Source organism: Bombus terrestris, chromosome 7 (genome assembly GCF_910591885.1).
Source record: "Bombus terrestris chromosome 7, iyBomTerr1.2, whole genome shotgun sequence".
Classification (NCBI taxonomy): Eukaryota; Metazoa; Arthropoda; class Insecta; order Hymenoptera; family Apidae; genus Bombus; species Bombus terrestris.
This window is the reverse complement of record NC_063275.1, coordinates 14,101,241-14,124,947: the sequence shown is the minus strand read 5'-3', so window position 1 is coordinate 14,124,947 and position 23,707 is coordinate 14,101,241. Positions and strand designations below refer to the sequence as shown.

At 38.2% G+C, this 23,707-nt stretch overlaps 1 protein-coding gene across 2 annotated transcripts in view; it reads left to right on the top strand.

The window, feature by feature from the left end:
- The window catches only part of LOC100645083 (discoidin domain-containing receptor 2), a 141,041-nt gene that overhangs the window by 79,685 nt on the left and 37,649 nt on the right, over positions 1 to 23,707 (top strand). For both annotated transcript variants that reach the window (XM_048407749.1, XM_003396599.4), the window contains exon 3: positions 23,096 to 23,198. In XM_048407749.1, the coding sequence (XP_048263706.1) occupies positions 23,096 to 23,198 (103 nt within the window). The remainder of the gene's footprint in view (positions 1 to 23,095; positions 23,199 to 23,707) is intronic.

Here is a 23,707-nt window from a genome sequence, read left to right as displayed (position 1 = left end):
TCGTATATTTTCTCTAATATTCTTGTTCTATTTTATAACTCGGCGCAAATACATAAATTTATTTACGAAACTGGAAATAATCTTCTTTTATGAAGATACACGATAAATTTTTTAGGGAGGTTTTTTTATTAGATAATACACGAAGCGAAATGTTTTACAACGGCGGATGTGCAATGTATTCCTCATGTTATCAAGGTTTCTTTTTTTATATTCAAATATATTGAAATATTGTCTCGGAGTTTATCAGATCGTCGAACTTTTTTATGTATGTACAAGGTTTTATTCGTACGTGCAATGTTAATCATCGATCGTACATCTAAAACCCTACAAATCCAAAAACAGAGAAAAGTGACTATATCCTGTGAAAATATTATTTATTAAAATGTATTTTGAAATTTACCATTATTTATACTATTTCTTGATGATAATAAACTTATGGAAGCTATTTATTTTTTACGAGATAGATGTTAATAGTCTACCGAGTTAATGAAATTAATTATGTTACGAAAAATGCAGTTGATTAATTCAGCTTTCAGAACCGCAATTATCGCGTCCACGTAATTATTATTTATCGAAGGAATAAAAAGGAAGCAGAAAATGAAACTACAAGTTTGCGTTAGAGGGGTCAGACAATATAAAGAGGGTGCATTAATCTGAACGCGAAATGGAACAAACGAACGCGTGTACGTTTAAAGTAAAGTGCTGAACGATTTTTTTACGGTTCACTCGCACGCCAAGCTTAGACTGCTGCGAGGTTTATATTGTTCGTTAAAACTGACTACCTGTACATACTTAGATTGCTGGAATTTTCTCAAGATTTAGCAGCGTTACGAGTGTCTACGAGGATAGAAAAACCTACTAGTACCTTTTTTTCAACCAATATATTCGAGAATATTTCACCAGTTGCCCTGAAAAATGAAAGAAGGGAAGGGGAAACGTCGCGTGCGTGCCCTGGTATAATGCTCTGGTGAATCAGCCAGGTGTCTGAGAGAATTTGAAAAGATATCGCTTAGGATTAATTTACGACGCACCCTAACGTTGAATAAAAATTTCCTGGTAGGGTGTAGTGACTTAGGAACGATAAGAATTGTCTCTGTGCCATCTCGAAGATTAATGGAGCTTTACAGAAAATAAACGAGGCAAAGCGTATCCAAAACCTCTTGCATATTCTATCTGTATGCCTATACAGGGGGATTGAAAATGATGATTCTTTATCATTTTGAAGTTGTCGGATTAATTTGATGATAAATTTTCATTTTCACAATCGTATTCGAATGTGTATTATTTTATAAAAAGTTTACGATGCAAATTTGACAAATTTTGTTCACAAGAGAAAAATTAAATATTATCGGATTAATTTGATAATATTTTCATTTTCAGAAACGTATTCGAATGTATATTATTTCATAAAAAATTTGCGATACAAATTTGACAAATTTTTTTTACAAGAGAAAAAAGGTCAGTTCTCCATAATAATGAGCTATTTATTAGGATGCTTATTGTCATTTACTTTTAAGAGTGTAACGAATAATTCACGATGCAATAATAACATGTACTGTGCCTTTATTCGCCGGAAGTTGCACTGGACGGTCGTTGTATTATTATTAAAACGATGCACGCGGTTAGACAACGAGCATGAAGGGATTTTTGGGTCCACAAGCTCGACCTGAATGCTCGTTATAGACACACCTTGCCTCGTTTCACCTCTTTTACGCTGAACTTTCTTAATGTTCCGACTTTGCAGGATAACACTCGTCCCCATGAAGCTAATTTTACGCCAGTTACGATACTAAAGAGACGGAATATCCGCTTCCTAAGCATTCTTTAAAAACGAAGGACATGAGGTGGATAGGTCGTGATAGATACTGAAGAAGTACTAGAATATAATTGACAGTCCCAATATACACTTTGTGTGGAACTCACGACTGCACTAACGGTTCGCGGTTTGTGATTACAAGTTCCGTTTCCAGACGGTACGATACAGATGTCGATCGAATAGAGTACGCGGAGCGAGTTCGGACGATGATTGCTCAAGATACGTCGCGGAGCTCTAGTCGACCATTAACTGAACTCTCCGTTACCATGATGCTGCAGAGGAAAGCTATGATGGGGTGTGTTTAAGGATATAAGATCATCGGATTCGGCGAGGAGAGCCTTCGTTAGGAAAGTGAGGGAAAAGGACGTTGCTGTTAATTGGTTAATTTCTATGTTGGTGGTTGAAGAAGGATGCTAGCCACCCTTGAGAGAAAGTTGCTAGCGGGAAGCATCGTACGTGAGAAAAGCAGATTTCTCGTATCTTCCGTAGTAGGTGATAGATTTAGGGACTGTTAAGAGAAAGACTATTTGTTTGTTTGAAGAACCTTAGCTAAACAAGTCCTAAGATTTATAGCGGGTCCTTAGGTTAGCTGAAAATATACTGCGAAGGTGTATCGACGTCTGGCAATCATCTTACCCGAAGAATAGGGTCTTTGTGTAGCTAGCCACGAAACAGAAACCATTGGAAAGTTTACTGTCGAGTACCGCTACAGACATATGAGCCTCCTTCCATTCCCGTCGAACAGAATGAGTTTTTATTCGTGTTTGGAATATTTTATAACAATTCGAAGAAATTTTACAGAATATTTTATTATAAATTATTCAACGAAGAGTAGAATGATCATGCGTGTCAAAACAAACATGCGAAACATTATTTCTCTCTGGCTAAAATATCAAACGTATGTAAATTTCCTGAAAATATTTATCTGAAATAATTTGTATACAGTTACATGAACTTTTTTTAAATAATCCGCCGATTTAATTACTTAACATTTATAAAAATAATTAATCATAGCTAAAAATTCACTAAATGCTAAATTTGCAGTTTCTTCATTCAAGCAGAATTTATTTCACGAAAAATGATGATCTTAAAAGTTATATCGACGAATACCCTAAAAGTTCTCAAACTCAATCTTCTCCAAAATAAAACTTCATTTTAAAGAATCGTATTTTATGCTTTCTATTAATTATTGCAATTGATTGATAGCTCTATTTCTGCTGCACCTCTTATTACGCGATAGATATAACTAATATATTATAGGCTAAATAAATTAACTGAAAGCGTGCGATTTTCACTTCAATACGGTCGATTCAGCAGTCGAAAAAGTATTCCCAGAAGTAGTCCTCAAACCACAGACGACCATTCGACGCGAAATCTCTCGAAACCGTTATGGCACAGAGAATATTCTATAATTCCGTAGTGAATGATTCATCGTAGTCCCTCCATTGGCGCTAAAAGTCCCACATTTTGCCTAGATATCTTTGATTTCGATAACGCGTCCCGTTCGAGAATTAGCACAGTTGTTTCCAACTTTAAAAAAAAAAGTCGTTTTCTGGACTCCATCCATGCGACTCGCGTCGCCGTTGCATCCATTAGCTCGTGAAATCAGGTCGGCAGGCTTCGAATATTTCATCGATGAAGACGAAAAAAGATGCAAAACATAGAGTCCTGCTAGCGAGGTGAGCCAAAAACAGATCAGAATAAAAAATTAGAAGAAAGGTAAAAAAAAAAGAAAGACAGGAAAGGAGGAAAATGAGCGAGTGGCAAAATTCAATAAATAAAATTCTGCCACTGCTGATGGAATAGATTTAACGACGATGCTTATGCGGCTTTCATGGACCGATGACTGGTCGAAGGGACTGTTAAAAAATTCGTATGGCCAACAATAGCGCGAAACGATCCGGTGTCCCAGTTTTCTCCATGCGGCCCATCGTATGCTGTCCCATTTTCTCTCTTTGCAACTTCAACGATTTACGACACGCGGTACACGAGCCACGTAAATTCGCATCCGACTCGTATTGGGAAAACAGTGCGTGATATTGGCCAATGTTCGACTAGTAGGGTCGTGTACACGGATCGAGATAAGCACACCATAGAACCTTGTCGTTAACTGACATGACAGAACATTAGCTTCGGCTATCATTTTATTTAGTTTCGTTTTTTGCAATATTTTTTATTCTCGTTTGACTTTTGTTCTTCTTTTTCGATGTTAGTATGCCATTTTAAATTCCACTTAACTTAATCAAGTTATCTGAATTCGAGAAATTTGGAGCAACTTCGTGTGGACCTCTTATTTTACTTAATTCGAGATATTCATTCAACTTGCTAATTTCATGCTCCTTAGTCAAGTCATTTGACTTAGCGATTGTCATCAAACCACTTGACTCGAATTTATGTAATCTCAAACACTTTGTCGACATGAACTTATTATTTTGGTTGATTTGAGATATTCTTTCAGATTTCTATCCCCATCCTCATCGATCAGGGCATTTGATTTCGTGTTGCTCGAATTCGCATTCCTAATATACGTATCTATTATTTTATTTGATTTAAAACAAACATTTTTCTTTCCAATTTTAAATAAAAATAAAGTTCTTTCAGTTTTTGTTTAATTTGAAAGGAACAATAGTCGTTAGCTGACGTAATTTCATTCCTAGTTTTAGTAGCCTTTTCCTCAATATCGTGTTATCCATTGTTCACCATTAAATGTCCGTCCGAAGTAAAGTGACTTAGATTCAAAGGGCTTTAAGTCGAGTAATTTAAAAAATTTCAAACGATTTAAATTCAAGCAGCTAATCTGGACGAGGCTCAACGTCGTCCTATTTGTCGATCGACGAGGTTCTAACCAGTCGTCCACGGATTCATAGAGCGGAAAAACGTTTTCGCTTGGTCCGCTGGAACGATTTCTGTTTGCCAAGTCGCGCTAGGAAGCGTGGCCCAATTCCGCGGGAACCTTTTCGCCAATCGAATTTGCAACGTTTACCTAGCGATTTGTAATCTCCTGTTTACCCGTGCCGCGCGCCTTGTTACGAGTTTTTCTGGAATTAGTTGCGGAACCTAGTGCAACACGGGGACAAGTGTAGAGAAAGGGAGAAAAAAGGATGATAGGGACAGGAAATCAACGAGAAAAGAGAACTGGTATAAGCCTAGGTGAGCTGAAATAAAATGTATTGTTCTTCGGCGGTTACGCGGCGGACCCTTTTATGCTAGTGGCTCGACCAACTTTGTTCGAGCAAAGGCACCGATCGAATTGCCCGCTTGGTTTAAATACAACGAGGTGATGTGTGTATTCGTTTGAAAAAGGGAACGCTCGTTGATGGAACGAGATGAATCGTTGAATGCACAGTCTCTGGAATTACTTCAGTAACTGAGCAAACTTTTCTAATTATCGATCTACAGAGTAGAATAGGAATATTTGTACTAGGCAAATAAGGATCGATTTAACGTTGCTGTATCATACAGAATGATAGAAAGAATGAAACTTCACTTCAATGACTTACGGTGAATGTTGAGAGGAATAAAAGGTATTTAATAATCCATTTTGCTGAGTGAAATGTACCTTTGTACTTGGTACGTGTGGACTTATATAAAGGAAACGATTTGAAAATATATTGATTAAAATGGTAGAAGAAAAATTGTTAGAATATTACGACAAAAATTGTCAGTAGTCTGGAGGAAATTTTAACAAGACAAAAAACGTAAAAAAAAAAAAAAACAGGTATGTGATTTATCTTTCTTCAACATGGATATATATTCATATGAAATATGACTTAACGTATAAATACATATGTATTCACAACTATTCCATTCATTTCACTTTTTTGTCACGCAGTATAAATATACATAAATTCTCCATACGTCCCCATATATTTTTAATCCATCTATTCGTTATAAATAAGTTATACTCGCATTAGGTATCCCAATTAACTTGATACGAAACTAAATGACAAAAAATATAACTTTTGAACAGTTAAACGCTTACAATTATACTTTTCTTCAAACACCCTGTATAAAAGTATACATACACATATCGATCGAGACTGATTAGCATAGGAATTGCTGTAACCAGCCCGTCATACGCAATGACTAAATTACCCTACATTCATTCCTTTGCCCCGGAGCTCGTCGCGAAAAATTGCCAACGCCAGATTAACCGTACACTCTGTCCGTTTCCCTTTATACCCTTGTTTAAAACCGGAATCATATAAGTTTTTCTCGCGAATAGCGTTCGCCCAGTGGTGCACGTCAAAAGGCGAGGCCGTTCCCTTTTGTTCAAAGATAAAGGCTAAAAGAAACGCCATAGTATTTAGAGTTGAGAAACGCGGTAAATATTGCTCCACCAGTATGGTCGGACGGGAACAGTACTCAACTCGTTGCAATTCATTTTTTAACATAATGACGATAAATTTTTATGCCGATGTTCTTTCGTCCGAGGTTTTTCATCATCCATTTTGCCGTCGTCACTCGATGTAACTATACGATTCTGTCTGTTCGTACGACATATCTGCGTGTATCTATCTGTGTGCATGTAACTATATATAAGTATATGCGAACGTGTTACGTATATCTATTTACGTGTGCGTGCTACCCTAACGTATATCTATACGGACCTGTGTGTACATCTATATTTAACCGTGCTCGTGTCTAGCTGTATCTGTGCGCGTGATATTCGCGTAGTGCTCATTTTCTATGAAAGAGCGCGGAATTAACCGCGAATAACGTTAATAACCCCACGTAAAATAGACCCGCAGCCTGTTTAAATTTAACTGCCCCGGCGAAAACTGCTTCGAAATTGCTTCGCCAAGACCGCGGCTGGAATTCCATTGTGCCAGACCTCCCCCGTGTAATAGAGAGCCGCGTGCTTTCTCTCTCTCTCTCTCTCTCTCTCTCTCTCTCTCTCTCTGCTCTTTAACTTTACGACGGCTCCTCCGTACTCGCTCGTTACAATAAACACGCCGTCACGATGGACGCTTCAGAAGTCACTCCCGGGGACTGCCGGTTTTAATATTCCGGCAAAGTGGCCGGGAACAATTACCCGGCCCAACGTCCTGGTTCTTATTAAACGTCTCTCTTTCTACCCTCCTGTGCACGACCTTCATCGAAACACCGACCTAACCGCAGCTTTCTTCGAATTCGAAAGTCGTGCAGGAGAAGTTGAGTGGTAAAGGGGGATGAATGTTGGAGCTTGCGCGGAACATCTCAAGAAAGTGTTCTTTTCTTGGCTCGTTGGCTTGATAGCTTCCTTTTTTTATTTTGCAGTTGGAGAAAATCGAAATTGGGATGCTTGGTTGGTGACAGTGTGCCATATAATAATCAGTTGATAGACTTGTTTTTTATATCGATAAGATATATGATCATTTTATTTTGTTATCATAGTGAAATATGCGAAGTCGTATTTATTTAGTCGTATTTAGGCGAAAAAGATCGAAAAAGGGTGGTTTGTAAAACTAATTGTGAAATATGGTGATTAGTTGACAGGCTCTAAATTTAACACCGTGATCTTGTTACGTTACTGGAGTGTATGAAACTATTATTTTACGACCGTATATTGCAAGTAGAATGTAATTGTTCATCAAGAATATATTTCTTAAATATGTTCTAAATTCTTAATGCATTCCTATGCAAGTAAAATAATTTCATAATCAAAGTATGAAATAGAATATCTAAATAGACAATACAATTTTTGTATTCGTGTGGATTATAAAAAAGAAAATCAATGTGCAAGCGATACTGGACAATGAATTTACGAGGTCCAGCAATAAACCAATTTCTAAGGTAGCGAAAGCTTTAGTTGAACGAGCCCCTAGGGGTCCTCGAGTTAAACTTCGTAGCCGCAGAATCGCCTGATCGTCGAAACTGACCCAGACTCGTAAATAATAATGAAAGCGGTCAATCGTTAATTCAAGACGCGAAGTTTCCGCGTTCCTGTTGTATATCGTTGAATCGCTAATTAGGTCTTTGGGACACGAACCGAAATCGATTGATTTCCGACTTTACCGGCAGAAGTCGTTCCGGATGCTGGCAATTGGAACGATCGAGCGATCACTGATTAATTTATCGCCCCTAAATGAGTCTCCCTGTTTCATCCAATTGGCACGATGCAACGTGACTGATAATAAGATATCTCGTAGCCTGAACAGATCGATAATGATTATCGTCAAATGCACCATCGGACACAGAATTTATGCCACCGAAGAAATTATACGATATTCCAAGCTTTTTTTCTTGGATTTGAAGAAAAATTAACTCGTACTATTCTATACCACGTACAAACGTTTGTAAATGTTCCACATTTTCATTGTATTTAATTATTTCTTCGAGAATAATTCTATTTTTTAACGTTGAAAGCGATCTAGTAAAATAGAGAATGTATACAATCTAATGGTAGGTCGCGGATTATAAAACGCTTAAATTTACTGCGCCTTTCGAATTTCTTTGCCTCAATCTCGCTTTCCTTTCGTCAAATAGAATTTCACGTGTCAGATAAATTTTTAGCGTAACGCTGAAACGAGAAATTGCGATAAGGATTCTTTCGTATTTTTCTTAAATCTAAGAAATTCTTTAATTGGAAATCTAAACTAACCAAAAGAATGACTCTATCACTATGACAAAGTCCTATACATACGTATATTAGATATATTGCTCAGAGAACAATTTATGATCCTCAATGAATAACGGCGCCATATAAATTTCCCAAGTTTCGTTAATAATATCGCATAATATTCTCTTTCAATTCTGCTAATTACGTAACATACGTTCAAAAAATTTGCATTTTTAACTAGAACGTGATTCATGAAACTTGCTCTTTCCACGCCGGAAGATCTTCTTATCGGACAAGTTTTGAATAGGACACGCATTCATTCGTAATATTTCTGCAGCCATGCCGGATGTGTAATATACGGCCGCGCAAAGGAGACGTTTAAAAAGACGCGCGTCGAGACGCACGCGACGAGTTCTATACGAAGGGAAATCGGTGAACGAGGATATAAGAGGAATAATAAAAATCCCTGGAAGCTACAGATACCATTCGATCCACGCGGATATACGTCGCGTTCGGTATCGTATTCATCGATATCCCACCAAATATCGGCAGTCGATAGAACCTAAGAAATTCATGTTCAATCCAGACACATCCATTTACAAGGTAAAATACGGCTAGCTAGCGTGATGTTTCCTGTGTATATACATATACGTATACATATATACATGCATACATATACAGGGTGACCTGAAGTTTTAATAATCAAACTTTGTCAATTTATTCTATGAGTATAATGAAGTAAGAATTTTACATAAATACATCTGAATTTTATGAATATATTATGTGTGTTATATGAAATCTTTTGGAATTTTCTTAGCCCCGTAATGAGACACGATTATCATAATTATATTAGTGGAATTTGAAGTCAGTCTGGAAATGCATAAGATACTTATTGCAGATATGTGTTTAGTAAAAGATTAGTATATAATATGAATAGCAGTCCTGAACGTATAATTACTGTTCAAAATGGACCATTAGATATTGTGGCTTATCAATGTGTTGAATAATTGAATGCACAAGTACTTTGATAACCTTTGCTAAGTACATACTTGCAATAAGTATCTAGTAACTTCTATGTACGTCTTATTATAATACTAAAGAAGTTTTTAAATATTTTATATAACATAAACATGTAATTTGATTCTGACTATAATTCAAAATTACAAGACTATGGGTTGCGTGGTACGATACAAAGTACGTACAATATTTGTATCTTTCATTTTAGGTATAAGTTGTTTAAAGAGCAAATGAACTAATGAACAAATCATAGAGAAAAGATTAAAAAATTACTATTAAATCTTAGAACACCCTGTACATGTGTATGTGCCAGGATTTCGTGCTAGCAGAACGCAAAGTCGCGTGGATATACATATGCATGCATTGTATCTCCATATGTATGCGTTTTCGTCTTGGAAAAGTTGCGCGAACATGGGCCACATCGGTGCCATGCCGTGCCTGGTCGCTTGTCTCCTCGTCGAATTGCCAGTCGCGTTACGTGGAAAGGCGGAAACGAATCCTCGTCATCCTCTTCTTCGTCTACGAAGAACTTCGAAACGGTCTATGTCTCGTTTAAACGAACCCCTTCATGGCCAGCCATGATCTTACGCGACTACTTTGCCCTCCAAATTCATTTCCAAATGTTATCGTCAGACGTCTATCATGTGTAGAGAACGAATGCTATCAATGCAAGCCGAATGAGAACTGTTCACATAACTGTTCAGACTGTGGATTAGGTTTATAATACCAAAGGCGATTGAATTGTGAAGATTAGGGGTTGAATGTGGATAATAGGGGATTTAGGTGAAGATTTGTGAGCAAACGCATATATGCAGGAGGATATAGTGGATACGTGTTCCGATAAATACATCAGGACAATTAAATGCATAATACAGATACTTACGAGATTATTTCAGTTTCTTCAGATGTTTCATTAGTCGGAATAAAAATTTGTCAGAACACGCGTCTGCTGTAACTACAAGCTAAATAAAAAAAGACTATAAATTGGGATTATCAAATTTAATCGAACTTTTAGGTCATGTAGCAAATTCCTTTTCTTCATATAATATGTTCTGTTCTAGATCCTTTCATAGGCAATATAACAACAAAATACCAATTGATTTCATTTATACAAGTTTCAATTGTCATAAAAATGTTTAAGATAAATTGGCAAATTGTATTTTAATCGGTCTACCATAGAAATATATGTTCTCAGCATTTTTAAGATGTTCGTCAAGTTGCTGATAGAGGAGTTATTAATGGCTAACTGTTGAACCTTCGAGATTTGTTTCTCTGAAAAAATCGCTTCTAATTTCTACTGGTGTCTAGAAGTTCGCCGTTTACGTTTGCAATGGCGCAAAAGAATTCCAAGTGGGACATTCCACTTTACGTTGAAAGTTACGCTCGAAAGCAGAAATTAGAACAATTTAAAACTCTCTAGCGCTCGACGACGGAACAAGTTGGAACTTGCTAACGGTTGATCTTAGAACTTAGTAAAGAATGAGCTTAGGACCGGGTAAAGAAACTTAGCTAGCGGACCGTTAGAATTGTTTGGACACTGAACGAGCGAAACATTCGATACGTCTGGACGTTCCTCGACTTGTTGAGCGTTAATACTCGGATACCGTGGAACGGTATTTCTACACCCTGTCACATTAGCCTCTCTATAAAATCTTAACTTCGTGACCATGAAAAAACTATGCTAAAATAAAATTTTTACGTTTGACGACCACAAGTGAAGAATACGATAAATTACGTTACCTATCTTTTATAGAAAATCATCTTTTCATTAAATACTAATTTTTATCACTATCTTGAATATTTCACAAATTTTAAAAATATCGATTATGCTAATATTATTTATTCGTTTCACTATATATGTCGTTTCTTGCACGTACATTTTTGTTTCAATTAAATCAATTGTTCATCACACACGTTGTCTTCTTCCATCACTTTTATCACCAAAAACCAAGTTCCAAATTCTATAGGAAGCTTACATATTAAATTCCCAAACAATAAATTCCCATTGTCGACAAAAAGTATTAAGACCATAAATAATATAGTTACAGTAAACTTCCTTTGCAATTCTGACTAACAACAGGCTATGTTTCTCAAAGCTGGTATACCAGCGGTATAGCAAAACAGGCTCTGAAGATCTTTAAAATTCGATTCGATGTCCGATGATCTTCCTACGAATAAAGGACGTCCCTTTTCCTTTGAGAAACACCCAACTGCAAGAACTTCCCTCGCAGACGTCTCCCGTGCATCGTGTTGCACCGTCCACTTCGGTAAGCGTTACTAATGAATGAAAATCCGGATTGGAAACTTTCCTGTCACCCGTGCCACTCTCCGTCGTGCAATCGGCTTTGTCCATTTCTCAGCTAGAAGACCGACCTTCGTTGCTTCTTGTCACTCGATTCCTTCTATTTTGTCGACACAACTATACGTCTGTACGTTCTACGATTTTCTCGTAAACGATACGCACATTCGTTCTTCCACATCGACCTTGCGCTTTGCATTTTCACGCTGTCCGTGTTTCACTTTTCCACCTTTCGCCTTCACCTCTATAGCAAGCTTTTATTTCGTTTGCTTATATCGGTTTCTCTCCTCTTTGAAGCGTTGGGAGCATCGTCAGGTGTCCAGGCTATAATCCTGTTCGAACTGAACTCGATCGGGACAGCGGGGATGGCCCAAGGGTCGTGGCCAATGGCGTAGCAACGATTCCCTGGACCGCACTTGACCGCTCTTTTATTTTCACGAATTCCCCGTATCCCCCTATTCGCTAAAACCGGCCACGGCGGGATTGTCCCTCGGACAATGTGGAGAAAATTCCCTAGATTTTAGTTGCGTCCATGCATCTGCACGGGTCCCGTCCATTCCCATGCTGGAATTATTCAGACGTTCAAATAAATTTGCTGAACAATCGGTGGATCACACGGGAACGTTTATACGAAAGCTTCTTTTCATCTCAGGAAGGATATTTATGGATGTGTAATTGTAATATCGCGCTTTAAAAGATGTAAAATGTTCAGTTTCGATGTAGATTGGCTCGTGTAGACTGATATTTAAATACTTCGCTGTAGAACATTATTATGTTCGTGTCGTATGTGTCATACGAAACGTGCTGAAATTTCATTAGCACCGTAACGAAACACTGCTATTACGATTATATCGGTGAAATTTGAAATTAATTCGGAAACGTGTATGGAGGTTACAAAATATTTATTGCAAGCATATATTTAACAGAGGTTACCACAGTATTTGTACAGTCAATTATTCATTACATTAATAATAATTCACAATATCTAACAAATTATCTTTAGTGCTAATTACTTTGGTGTTTAAGACGGCGTCACATATTATATACCAATGTTTTATTAAACATATGACTGCAATAAACGTCTCGCAAACTTTCATATGCATTTTCAGATTACCTTCAAATATCATCGATATAATTGTGACAATTGTCTCGCTACGATGCTAATGAAATACACTGTGAAATAGTCTCGTATAACACGCATAAAACACATCTACAAGCGCTCGAATACTATATCTTCATTTACGAGTACATAATCTCACTTGACTGATTCAACGATGCAAAAAAGAAGTATAATCTATGCTTCGTTGATAGTGCCGCTTCATCGTTTGTTTCCCAATGGCAATGTCGCGATCACTGTGAGAAAGTGAGAAAGGAACGCTTAAAGGATGCTTTTCAGCGCGAAAACGAGTTGCCCATTTCTCTGATTCCCTCTCCTGACATTCGTTGTACATACACATATACAAGCCTATATACATGTACATACATAGAAAGGCAAGTGTATATGAAAAGTTTTAATGGCGTTCTGCAGGCCAAGTGTTTCGTCAACATGGGCAACGAGGGAACGACGAGGCGTCACGCCGATGGAAAAAAACTTTAACGAGGTGCACTAAGGAGGCCCGCCGGAAATATTAGAGAAGTTTTAAGAAAATGCAGCTTAAGCGTGTGCACGCGCGCGCGAGAGAGCTAGCACAGCCAATGCGCGGGAATAGTCGCGTCGATAAACTTCTTTTAGAAGGGAAAAAGTAGCGGCGGAGGATAGGAGAGAAATCGCATTGGATCGTCGGCGGTGGAACAGAATGGAGGCATTCGTCGAATGCAATTTTCCTGGAGAACTCGTCGAATACCGGGCGGAATTGTGATTTTAAACATCGTGTCGCGCGAAAAAAGAAGAATTTCCACCGCTTCCTGCCTCTCGTCTGCTCCCTTTCTTCGTTCCTCTTTGAAATTCGAGCGTCCGAGCAATTTTCGTCGGCTATTCTATCATTTCTTCCGTTTTTCTTTCCCTCTTAATAGATAAAACAGATAAAACATTGCTTTCGCGATAATCGAAGATATAATCGTTATGTATGAAACATACGAATTATCATAAAATTGTTATCAGCGTTATTTAGATTCCGTTCCTTTACTGATATTCATAAAAATAGTTCCTTGTAGACGTAGAATCGAAACAAAGATCAATCAGTAGATTCACAGTAAACTATTCAGTTCAAAGCAGTTCTTCACGCTTTCGACGGAATCCTTCATAATCTTCATCGAGTCAAGCTTCAAATTAGCATCTGATTAAAGAATCGAATCTGTACCTTTATCTATCAACTACGTTCTCAACAAGAAAATAGCTGAATTCATCGTCAAACCAGGGCAGATTGAACGATTTAAATAAAAATCAGATCAAACATATTCTATCACGATAGAGATCATACAGATGCTCGTTATGTATGTAAAATATTCGTCTCGTTCTCAGCTGCGATGCTTCACAGAGCATCGACGTGCAAGTGTAAAAGAAAGAGAGAGAAAATTGTGCAGGAGGAAGACCAAGAAAGCAAACCGACGAATTCTCGAGCAGGAGTTGAAAGTTTCAAAAGAATAAGGCGAAAGTTAACGCGTACCAATCCTTTGATCCGGCTCAAAGGTTGAAAAAGTATTCATCGTCTGAAATGCCGACGGTTAACGAGACCAACGTGTTTCGAATCGCGAAAGATCTACCTTTCTTTCGTATAATCCAAGCTCGAACTAGGTTCAGAATAGCGGATGGTCGTTGGCGATTCAGAGAAGCATAAAGTCGCGTGCGAGCACAGAGAAAACGGCACGCGTCGAGAGTCAACTATGACCGAAACGTTAGGATTTCCGCGTGTCGCATTCGCCGCGAACGCCAAATTGCACGCCAACTCGCAAGACGAATAGTTCGACGTGGAATGTGTTGTAATGAATCCACGAAACGTTTCGAGCGTCGCGAACCTCGCGGCCGAATTCTCCCTATTTGAACAATAGCGCGAGAACTGTTACTTACGGGCGGTGTGGCGGACGTGCAAGACATATGCGGCATTCCACAATTTGCCAACTGAATTGGTAGAAGCGATGGAGGAGAAAAGGACTCTCGGAAACGATATCCGATGCTTTCTTGACTGATCAATAAGAAATCGAGCGAAGAATTTCGATAAACAGTTGTCAGGAAAGATAAAAGAGCTTTAAAAGCTTTAAAGAAGCATAGACGTCTGACCAATGTATGTACACAGTGTATATTCTACTGAGGAGCTATATTTTTCTATGTGCGTTTGATTTTTTAACCACTGGTGGGGAAATTGAAAGAATGTCTGCCAAAAGCAAGTATGATCCACTGACAAGCAAATTCTAAAACGCCTGATTTTTCAATAGCCGCTAGCCGTCTGACTAGTACACGTATACTTTAATAATAAGTGGACTTTATACGTATAACTACGTTTTATTTTTCAAACATTAGAGGGAGAATTAAATGAATATTGAAACAGGGGTGTCTAACCAGTAAGGGTATAATCTACTTGACCGTTTAACAGTTACTGGGAAAATTAGAAAAGTGTTAAAGCAGCACGCGCATCTAACCAGTGTTCTGACTGAAGATATAATCTACTAACAAATAAATTTGAATACATTTGATACTCCTACCATTGTTAGAAAATTAGAGTGCTGGAACTACGAAGGTGTTCGAAGGCTATAATCTATTGACAAGTTCTAGACGTCCTAGATTCTATAATAATATGTCTGACGTGAATATAATTCATCGATTCTAGACTCTAGTATGTCAGATTCTTGAATAATTATTAGAAAAGTTGAAGAAATATTGAAGTGTTGGGTATCTGTCCATTTCGAGTATATCCTACCGATGAGCAAATGTTAATGCCTTCGCTTAGATCGGATTTTCATTTCTAACGATGCTATATCGTTTCATGATTAAGTATATATTACATAATCTACAAATAGAATTAAAATATCATTTGAAAAGATACCAAATTAATTTACGCGCCTAATAAACTATTACGCTTTCTTTTTTTTTCAATAAAATCAGAGTCATTATTCAGGAAAGTCGTAAAACTGGTGAAAGTACGAAAAAGAACGTCTATATAATTTGGCGAGTTGATTTACGCCGCACGAAAGTCTAAAAGAAGTTGGTGTTACGGTAGTTGAGCTTGTCGCTGATTTATCTGAATCGGCAAAAATCGTTGGATGAGGAATAGCGGTTACAAATGTACTTCCCGTAAAAGGACATAAATTTTTTTCCTACGACTAGCGTTAGAGTACATAGGGCGGAGAGTCAGTCTCTCTCTCTCTCTCTCTCTCTCTCTCCCTCCCTCCCTCTTTCTCGCATAGGGTACATAGGAACGCTGTAATCCGAAGTGAGGTAAATCATTCCAAGGTGCTTAACGGTGTCCTCATTTTCACGAAGCTTAACCGTTGTACAAGAGAAATTGCATTTCGGGGAGGACCAGGCCAGTCAGGGCCAGTAACGCATGCATCATGTAGCCAGGCAAAAAAAGAAGAAAAAGAGAAAAAAAGTCATCCCGGAGAAGAACAGTTTGAAGTAACGTCAATCGTTTCTCCTTGAATTGAATTCATTTTTTCCCATCATCCCGCTCTGCTCTACCTGTTCTTTCCTTCCTTCCTTTTTTTATCCTCGTAATTACGTTCTACGTGTAGACGAAATTCCGTGAAACCAGTGGCCACTTTAACCGTGAACGCAACCCCTATACACATACACACCTACACATGTAATAGATAATTCTAACAAATTACATCGCAGACATAATGCACCGTAAATTAGCGAAGAATCGCGGTCCGCGTAGTGACTGCATTTCCGCTGGCTCGTGACCAGAGAAAGGCACTTTGAGAGCGCTCTAATTCAGTACAGAAAATAAATTGTCGGAAGGTGCTCACCCGTGTCCCCTCTTTCAAGAAGTACGCCCATCCATGAGACAGAGATAGAGACAATGACAGAGACAGAGATATATATAGAGAGAAGAGACGGGAGGGTAACACGAAAGCATGGAACTTCGTGAGAAGCAACGAGAGTTGTACCGGGAGAGCGTCGCGATACGAACGAACTATGGCGAAAAAGAGATGCAGAGGAAGGGAAAGATAGGCGAAAGGTAAAAAAAGAAGAAATCTAAACGGTGAACGACGAAAAAGAAACGAACAGAAACAGAAGACAGAGAGCGGAGATATGAGACGGAAAAAAGGTCTCCTTTTTGCGCAATTTGCCCGATCGTAGGAGCAAATTTTCCCTGGTATACAAAAGCGCTCGACATTTTAAAACACGGAGGCCACGAGACTCGCGATTGTCGCGTGCTCGCACCATCTACTCCCTTTTCTCTCCGTTCGCCCTTTTTCCCACTTTTCTCCTTGTTCGAGCACACTTGCTCACTCGCTCGCTCATTCTCCTCTTTCTTTCTTTCTTTCTTTCTCTTTCCCTTGCCTGTCTATTTCTCTGTATGCACGTGGTACTTGACGGAGGCGTGTATATGAGAATCGACAAACACGAACGAACATCAGCAGCGTAGCCCACGTCCCCGGAGGCTTGCGTTATTTTATGTCGCTTGTGACTCGAGAGCATTGCCATGCCCCCGCGCCTCAACCTTCTGGTTCCGCTTCCACCACCGAGTGCCAGGCATCGAACGAAACACGAAGACAGAAACAACGGCCAGAGGGTGAAACGACTGCGAGAATGCCGTTCTATGAATACGTTTGGAAGTTCAAACGCCTATGTGATTTGCATGTGTCTCCGAGGTGAGGCGACCTGCCGCTCGAGATAGACGCGCAGCTCCATCACCGACACCAACGCTCGCGTTGTGTATCTGAAACGATAGATAGATACCCTGATGCCAAAGGTGAAACCCGTATTCTTGTTTTCTATGGACGATGCTCCACTTGTGAATGAAGTGGATGAGATGCGTTTCAGATTGGGAATTATTTAAGATTCAACGGCAAGGTAAAGATGGAATTTTTCGAACGTTATATATGTGTATTAGAGATTGGCATGGGTAAAATGTATTTTTGTTTCCTACGAACGCCGCTCCATTTGTGAAAAGAATGGATGAAGCGCATTTGAGCGCATAGAAGCCGATCAATTCCATAAATGAAAAAGTATAAGAAACTTTAAAATCTATCTATCTATGGACTTAGGGGAGTAGGCCACTTATTTCTTGAGAAAATTGAATATTAATTGTATACTTATTTAATGAAATTAAGAAGTTAATAAATTAATGAATAGAAGAATTGATCAGTTTGGTTTCTGAGAGGCTTGTTTAAGATTCAAAATAAAAATGTATGTAAAATTGGAGAATTATTTTTGTTATCGAGAGAAGATTATTATTTGAAGTGTATACATAAGGTTCGATTCATACTAATATTTGATTGTTCTATTCTAATATTGTATTAGAGATTGTCGAGAAAGTGGAATTTAGTTAATGTAACGAACATCATCATCACAAGGGATTGGAATTCCTAGTAAACAAACCAACCAATTTAATATCTGTAATAGCAATCAGAAACGTTCGACGTGACTGACACGCGAATCGACAGTAGAATGTGACCTGCCTATGGTCAGACATGCCTGAACATTATACTGACTAGTATTCCACGACAATTCAATTTATATAGCCAATCTACTATTTTACCATGTTACCAATCTATACCAATCCACTACTGTACCAATCTATCAGTAGGAAAAAGCACTAGACACAAATTGCTATGTCAAAATTGAACAGAATTCTTGTCACGTGTCAAATTATAGTTTGTCAGAGACCTTCTCCCCATAATTTCACAATGTAGATGGTTGCATCCATGGACAAAAAATTGTGCTGCGAATTTCAATTTAATTTATAAAGTCACTCCGCTAGTTTACTATGTTGCCAGTATAGCGATCTATCAGCTTACGCTTTTACGAAATAAAAATGAAAAAGTTGAACATCAGATTACTATGTCAAAATTTGACATTGTTATATAAAAATTACTGCTTTATCGATAGTCCGCGGACTTTTATACAGTTTATGAGCAATTTGAAAAATACTGCAAAAATATCTCAAGTATAGTATTCGTTACGACATATACAAATTTGACGGATATAACACCTCTCTGTACTTACATCCTATCTTCAACGATATTCCTAAAAATATAGATTTACATAAATATCTGCAGTTTGTTTATCAGTCATCCGAGTTATTAAAAATTTCTCACAATCCAAATGGAAACCATTCGCGAAAGATAAAGAAGGAAGGATTTAATATTACTACCCAAACTGTAGCTACTACGAAATAAAAGGAAGAAACTAACGCACTAAATCGCTATATTAAGATTACTACTTTATCAGGCTATCATGGCTTCACAATCCAAATGAGCATCATTCACGAAACAAACCACAAGAAAAATATTTTACGGTTCTACATAGATTCCAAACTACAGTTATGCGCTCCCATAGATAAGAAGAATTAACTTATTCAATCGCTATATACGAAATTTTACATCTCTTTACAAAAATTACTACTTTCTTTGCCACTGAAATTAACGAAATTCCTTCACTCGTAACTTCACAATCTAAACGACAGTGATTCGCTAAAGAAAGCACGGTACAAAGATTTAATAGCAAATTTCGATGAGTTTCTTTGTAAAGGTTCACACAGCATGTGCACGAAATTCCTCATCCGTCGCGAGCCATCCGGAGGAATCTCATAGCGAGCACGGAATAGACGACGCCCGTCGCCGCTTGAAAATCGGCCGAGTACCGTGAAAGAAGTACGCAGATCATGAAGGATGCTTCTGGCATCGGTACTTACATTGAATGCGTGCACGTGCGCGGTAAACGATGCGCGACGTTGATACGCCGGCGATGCATGAATGCCATTGAAGACTCTGACAGCTTGGCGCAAACGGTCCGAGGAACGAGGGAGCGTTTCATTGAAACTTTTTATAACTTCCGGCGAACGGCCGAGCATTTTCCTTGAATCACGGTGGATTTGTTTGGCGGTTAGCGTCGGCATGTTCAACGTGAACGTTTCAAGGGACGAGAAGAAAGTCGCGTTCCGCTGAAAAGTTGTGTAAACCGTCGCTTCTCTTTCTGTAGTCTCAGAGAGAAAAATGTCGACTTGTGTTTTAAGTGGCGTTTAATTTCGCAAAAAGGGAATATCGAAATGGGTACACCAATGGTTAAAATAATTAACAGTGAAATATTTCATGGAAAGGTCACTTCACCCGTTAATTCCGTTATTTTTATGGGCAAAAGAAAACTCGTGAAACGGAATGTTTTACGAGTTCTACCGAATAGGTACAAGCTTTTCCTGAAAAAAGCTATATTTACGGAGAATTTTTCGTTTGTATTGCGCTCCCTGTCAGAGTGAAATCGTAAGCGGCGATGTTTATTGGAAGAATCTTTTGCTTTATTTCCGCGGAAGGAAAGTTCGTCGGCTCGGTTTAAGGGAAAGCTGGCTTACTCGGAAAGGATTTCCGTAGGAGGTTTGATGAAAGGGAAAAGAGGGAAAAGGTTTAATCGAGCGGAAGCATGCTTACCATCGTACGGCTGCCGAAGCCAAGAAGAACGTCTATGAAATCAATTTATCCTGCACTTGATTTTGGAAACCTGTTGTTAATAAACAGGCCAGCTTGTGAATGAAAAACAGATTCACGTAGAACAGGACGTTTAACAGCTAAGAATATTTCCTGTCACGTAGTATTTCTTGCAATATTTGAAGATTCCAGTGTCATCGATCTCTTGAAGGATACTAACACATAGTATTTCAATGTTTGCTTAATTTAAACATGATTCTAAAATAGATAAAGATATAATAACCACTTATTATGCGTATTATTTCGAAATACAATACTCAAAATAATTAGAGAATGCCTATTATGAAGCGTTTTATTACGTCAAACGATAAATGATGAAATATAGGAACATATATGGAAAAGTAATATAAGCTTGATAAATTGGAATATTATCCGTATGATAGTGCGACAAAGATTTTCAAACAGTTATTAAAAAAGAAAATAAATATATAGACAGAAAAATTAGATGTAAAAAATCGAATTGACACGGAAAACGATCTTCTAATTGTAGCACTGTAATATATGTTATTATATTTATAATATGTTTAATATATTTAAAATATTAATTGTCTCTTCTTGACTCTAATAAATTCATTTTTATAGACGATAAATCTTTGTAGGTCGTTTATAAATTGGAGATTCCTTCGTACATATCAAATCATGTATCGAAGGAAAACGTTAATCCTCTTAGAGTAATAATTTCAGATATTTTTCTTCGTTTTTTATCTTTCCAATTCTCTTATTGTTTTATGTAACACCCATAATATACTTCTACATTCAAGAATCTCTTAGTTCGTTATGCCGTAAATGGCAGTCCTTCTGCAGAAGATTCCGCGTTTAATCCGCGCGCAATTGAAAATGCGTCTTCCGCACGAGAGCGAAAGAACCGTCGATCCTCCTCATCTCGATAATGTAAATTTATTCGCGCCGATTAATCTCTCGCGTCTCACATTGGACTTGGCCAGGCCGCGCGGACTTTTATCGTCCGGCGAAAACTTTAATGGAAAGATTATACTTGAATGCCAGTAAACTTGGGGTAAATTGAAACGCGAATGAGATAGCTGACGGACTAATAAGTGTGTAGCGACCGGATAATACCACGTGGAGAGACGCTCGTCACTTATCCATCAACTTGCTCAGCAACGATTGCAGCGTCTATCTTATTACCGATCGTGATTTTAATGAAAGTCTCGGAAACAGAGAAGCTGAAAAAAAATGAATTATGAACACATCTCCAAGAAAGATATTTTGATGCGTTATTGAGCTCGATGAGATTGAAATTTGCCGTTTATGCGATATTATAAAAGAATAAACATTGAATTAATATATTTTTATAAACATAGAAATAGAAAACATAGAAATTGTGAGATTTCGGTGAAATAATAGTAGCTACATTTAACGAATAAATAAAAATTCTATTTCCTGTAAAAACTGTGACACAGTCTGGTCTTTAACTTTTTATTTAACATTTTACCATTATTCTTGTCGACATTTTCGTTCTTTTTATTGCTCTGTTTTTTTATTCAATAGCTATTCAACTATATCTCGAAAATATTCTCAAAGATGTCTAAGTGTTTAGAGTCAGACTCGCTAAAGTACGGGAAGTGATTAAAGACATATCGAATCTTCAATGACACTGTTTGTTAATTTACACGATAATTTTAAATGTTCGATACAAGATATAACACTTTATACTTTAAACCTAAATACCCATCATACGTGTACCGTTCCATCATAAATATTCTTAATTCACTCGACGAGAAATTTTATCGTTCGCGCAATTACACCGAAAAAATTGAAACAGGAAATCAAATAGGGAGCCATTTGATCTGTCGTGTATGTAACATTGCGTTCAATTTTTTAGGAGCATCGAAACAGGAAAAATTGTCCACCACTCGCCGTTCCAACCTACCAATACATCAACGATATTTGTATTCCCATGGGCGTATTATTGTCACAAATATTTCTAGACCTTTCGCGTTGTGTTTGCTCGGTCGAACAACGAACTTTCACCGCACGATATAAAATAGAGCCACGAAGAAACCGTAAGGTAAAGATTAGAATTTCTACGATTTGGTCGCCAGGCTTATTAATCTCTCAATTTACATTTCCGCTCGTCGATCGTCGGTCGACATTGTACGATAGATATCGTGGAATGTGACTATGGATTCCACGACGAAAACGACCGTTCGATTCCTTGTTAGATCATTGTGCGCCATGATTTCTCTGGCAAACAAGGGGAGGACAGTGAATCGCTACGACCGCGATCTAGCAAATACAGAAGTTGTAAGCGTAGGTAACTATGTCGGTTATACAGTTAAGTCAAACACAGTAAACGACAGTGAAACTATAAAACCAGCACAAACTTTTTGAGTGCCTTACGAGTTAATTACCTTAATAAACCAAGGATCTATCTTCGACTTATTTTCTTCATTTTCTCCCCCAATCGTTCATTACCTTCCATACTCTTACATCATTATTTATCACAAGAGCATTGAAAGATTCGTAACACATTAACTTGTCAACAAATCGCAACGTAAAATGATAGCAAGTCACAGATGAGGAAAGTCTTATTCTGAAACTGATCATTTTCACTTTCTATAAGTTTCTCAGTTTTACTACATCGTGGGTAATACAATTAACGTTCCATTCATAGGAACCAAGCATTTTACTTCTATAGATTCGTATATCGCAAAGAAATAATATAAATAACCGTAAATTCCGAGATAAGTTAAAGGAAATAATATTTGTAACATAATTTCTTTCCACTTTCTTATGGCGTTGATCGGTGTGCCTTCCGAACGACTCATACGTACAAGCCGTACATATAATAACAAAGTTAAACGATGTGTTTCAGGAACGTGCAATCAATCCTTGGGGATGGAGTCTGGCGACATACCCGATTCAGCCATTACGGCGTCCTCGTCGTATGTGACGAACGTCGGTCCACGAAATGGCCGGTGAGCGCATTACTTTTACGACGTACCCTTTTCTGCGTACCCTTGGTCGTCAAGCCACCGTTAAATGGTACCACGGCTGCCTTTTTAACGCGCTTCCTAAAGGGAGAACAGATCAAACCGTCCCGCGACAGACACGCTTTCTACATTAACGTGCCGCTCATAGATGCCACGGCCATACTCCTCTTGCCTTCCCCGCCTGCCTGTTTTCTGCTTTTCTTCTTCCTCTTCGTCTCTTTCTGCCATTTCTGCTGTCTCTCATTCGCGTCTGTAATTTAACGATCGCCGGCTGTCGCGGCCGTTTCGTCCGGAACTTTACTTTTAATCACGTCCAACGTTGGATGATAAAATTAATCGAGGCTCACCGCGACACTGTTTCCACTTTTTCTCCTGGCGTTTGCGAAAATTACCAGTAACAGAGAAGGGAAAAAAGCGGTTAGCTCGATACCGTTCGGGGCGAAGTTACGCGCGGCATTGGCAGTTTCCCGCAAGAATTATTATCCGGCCGTAAT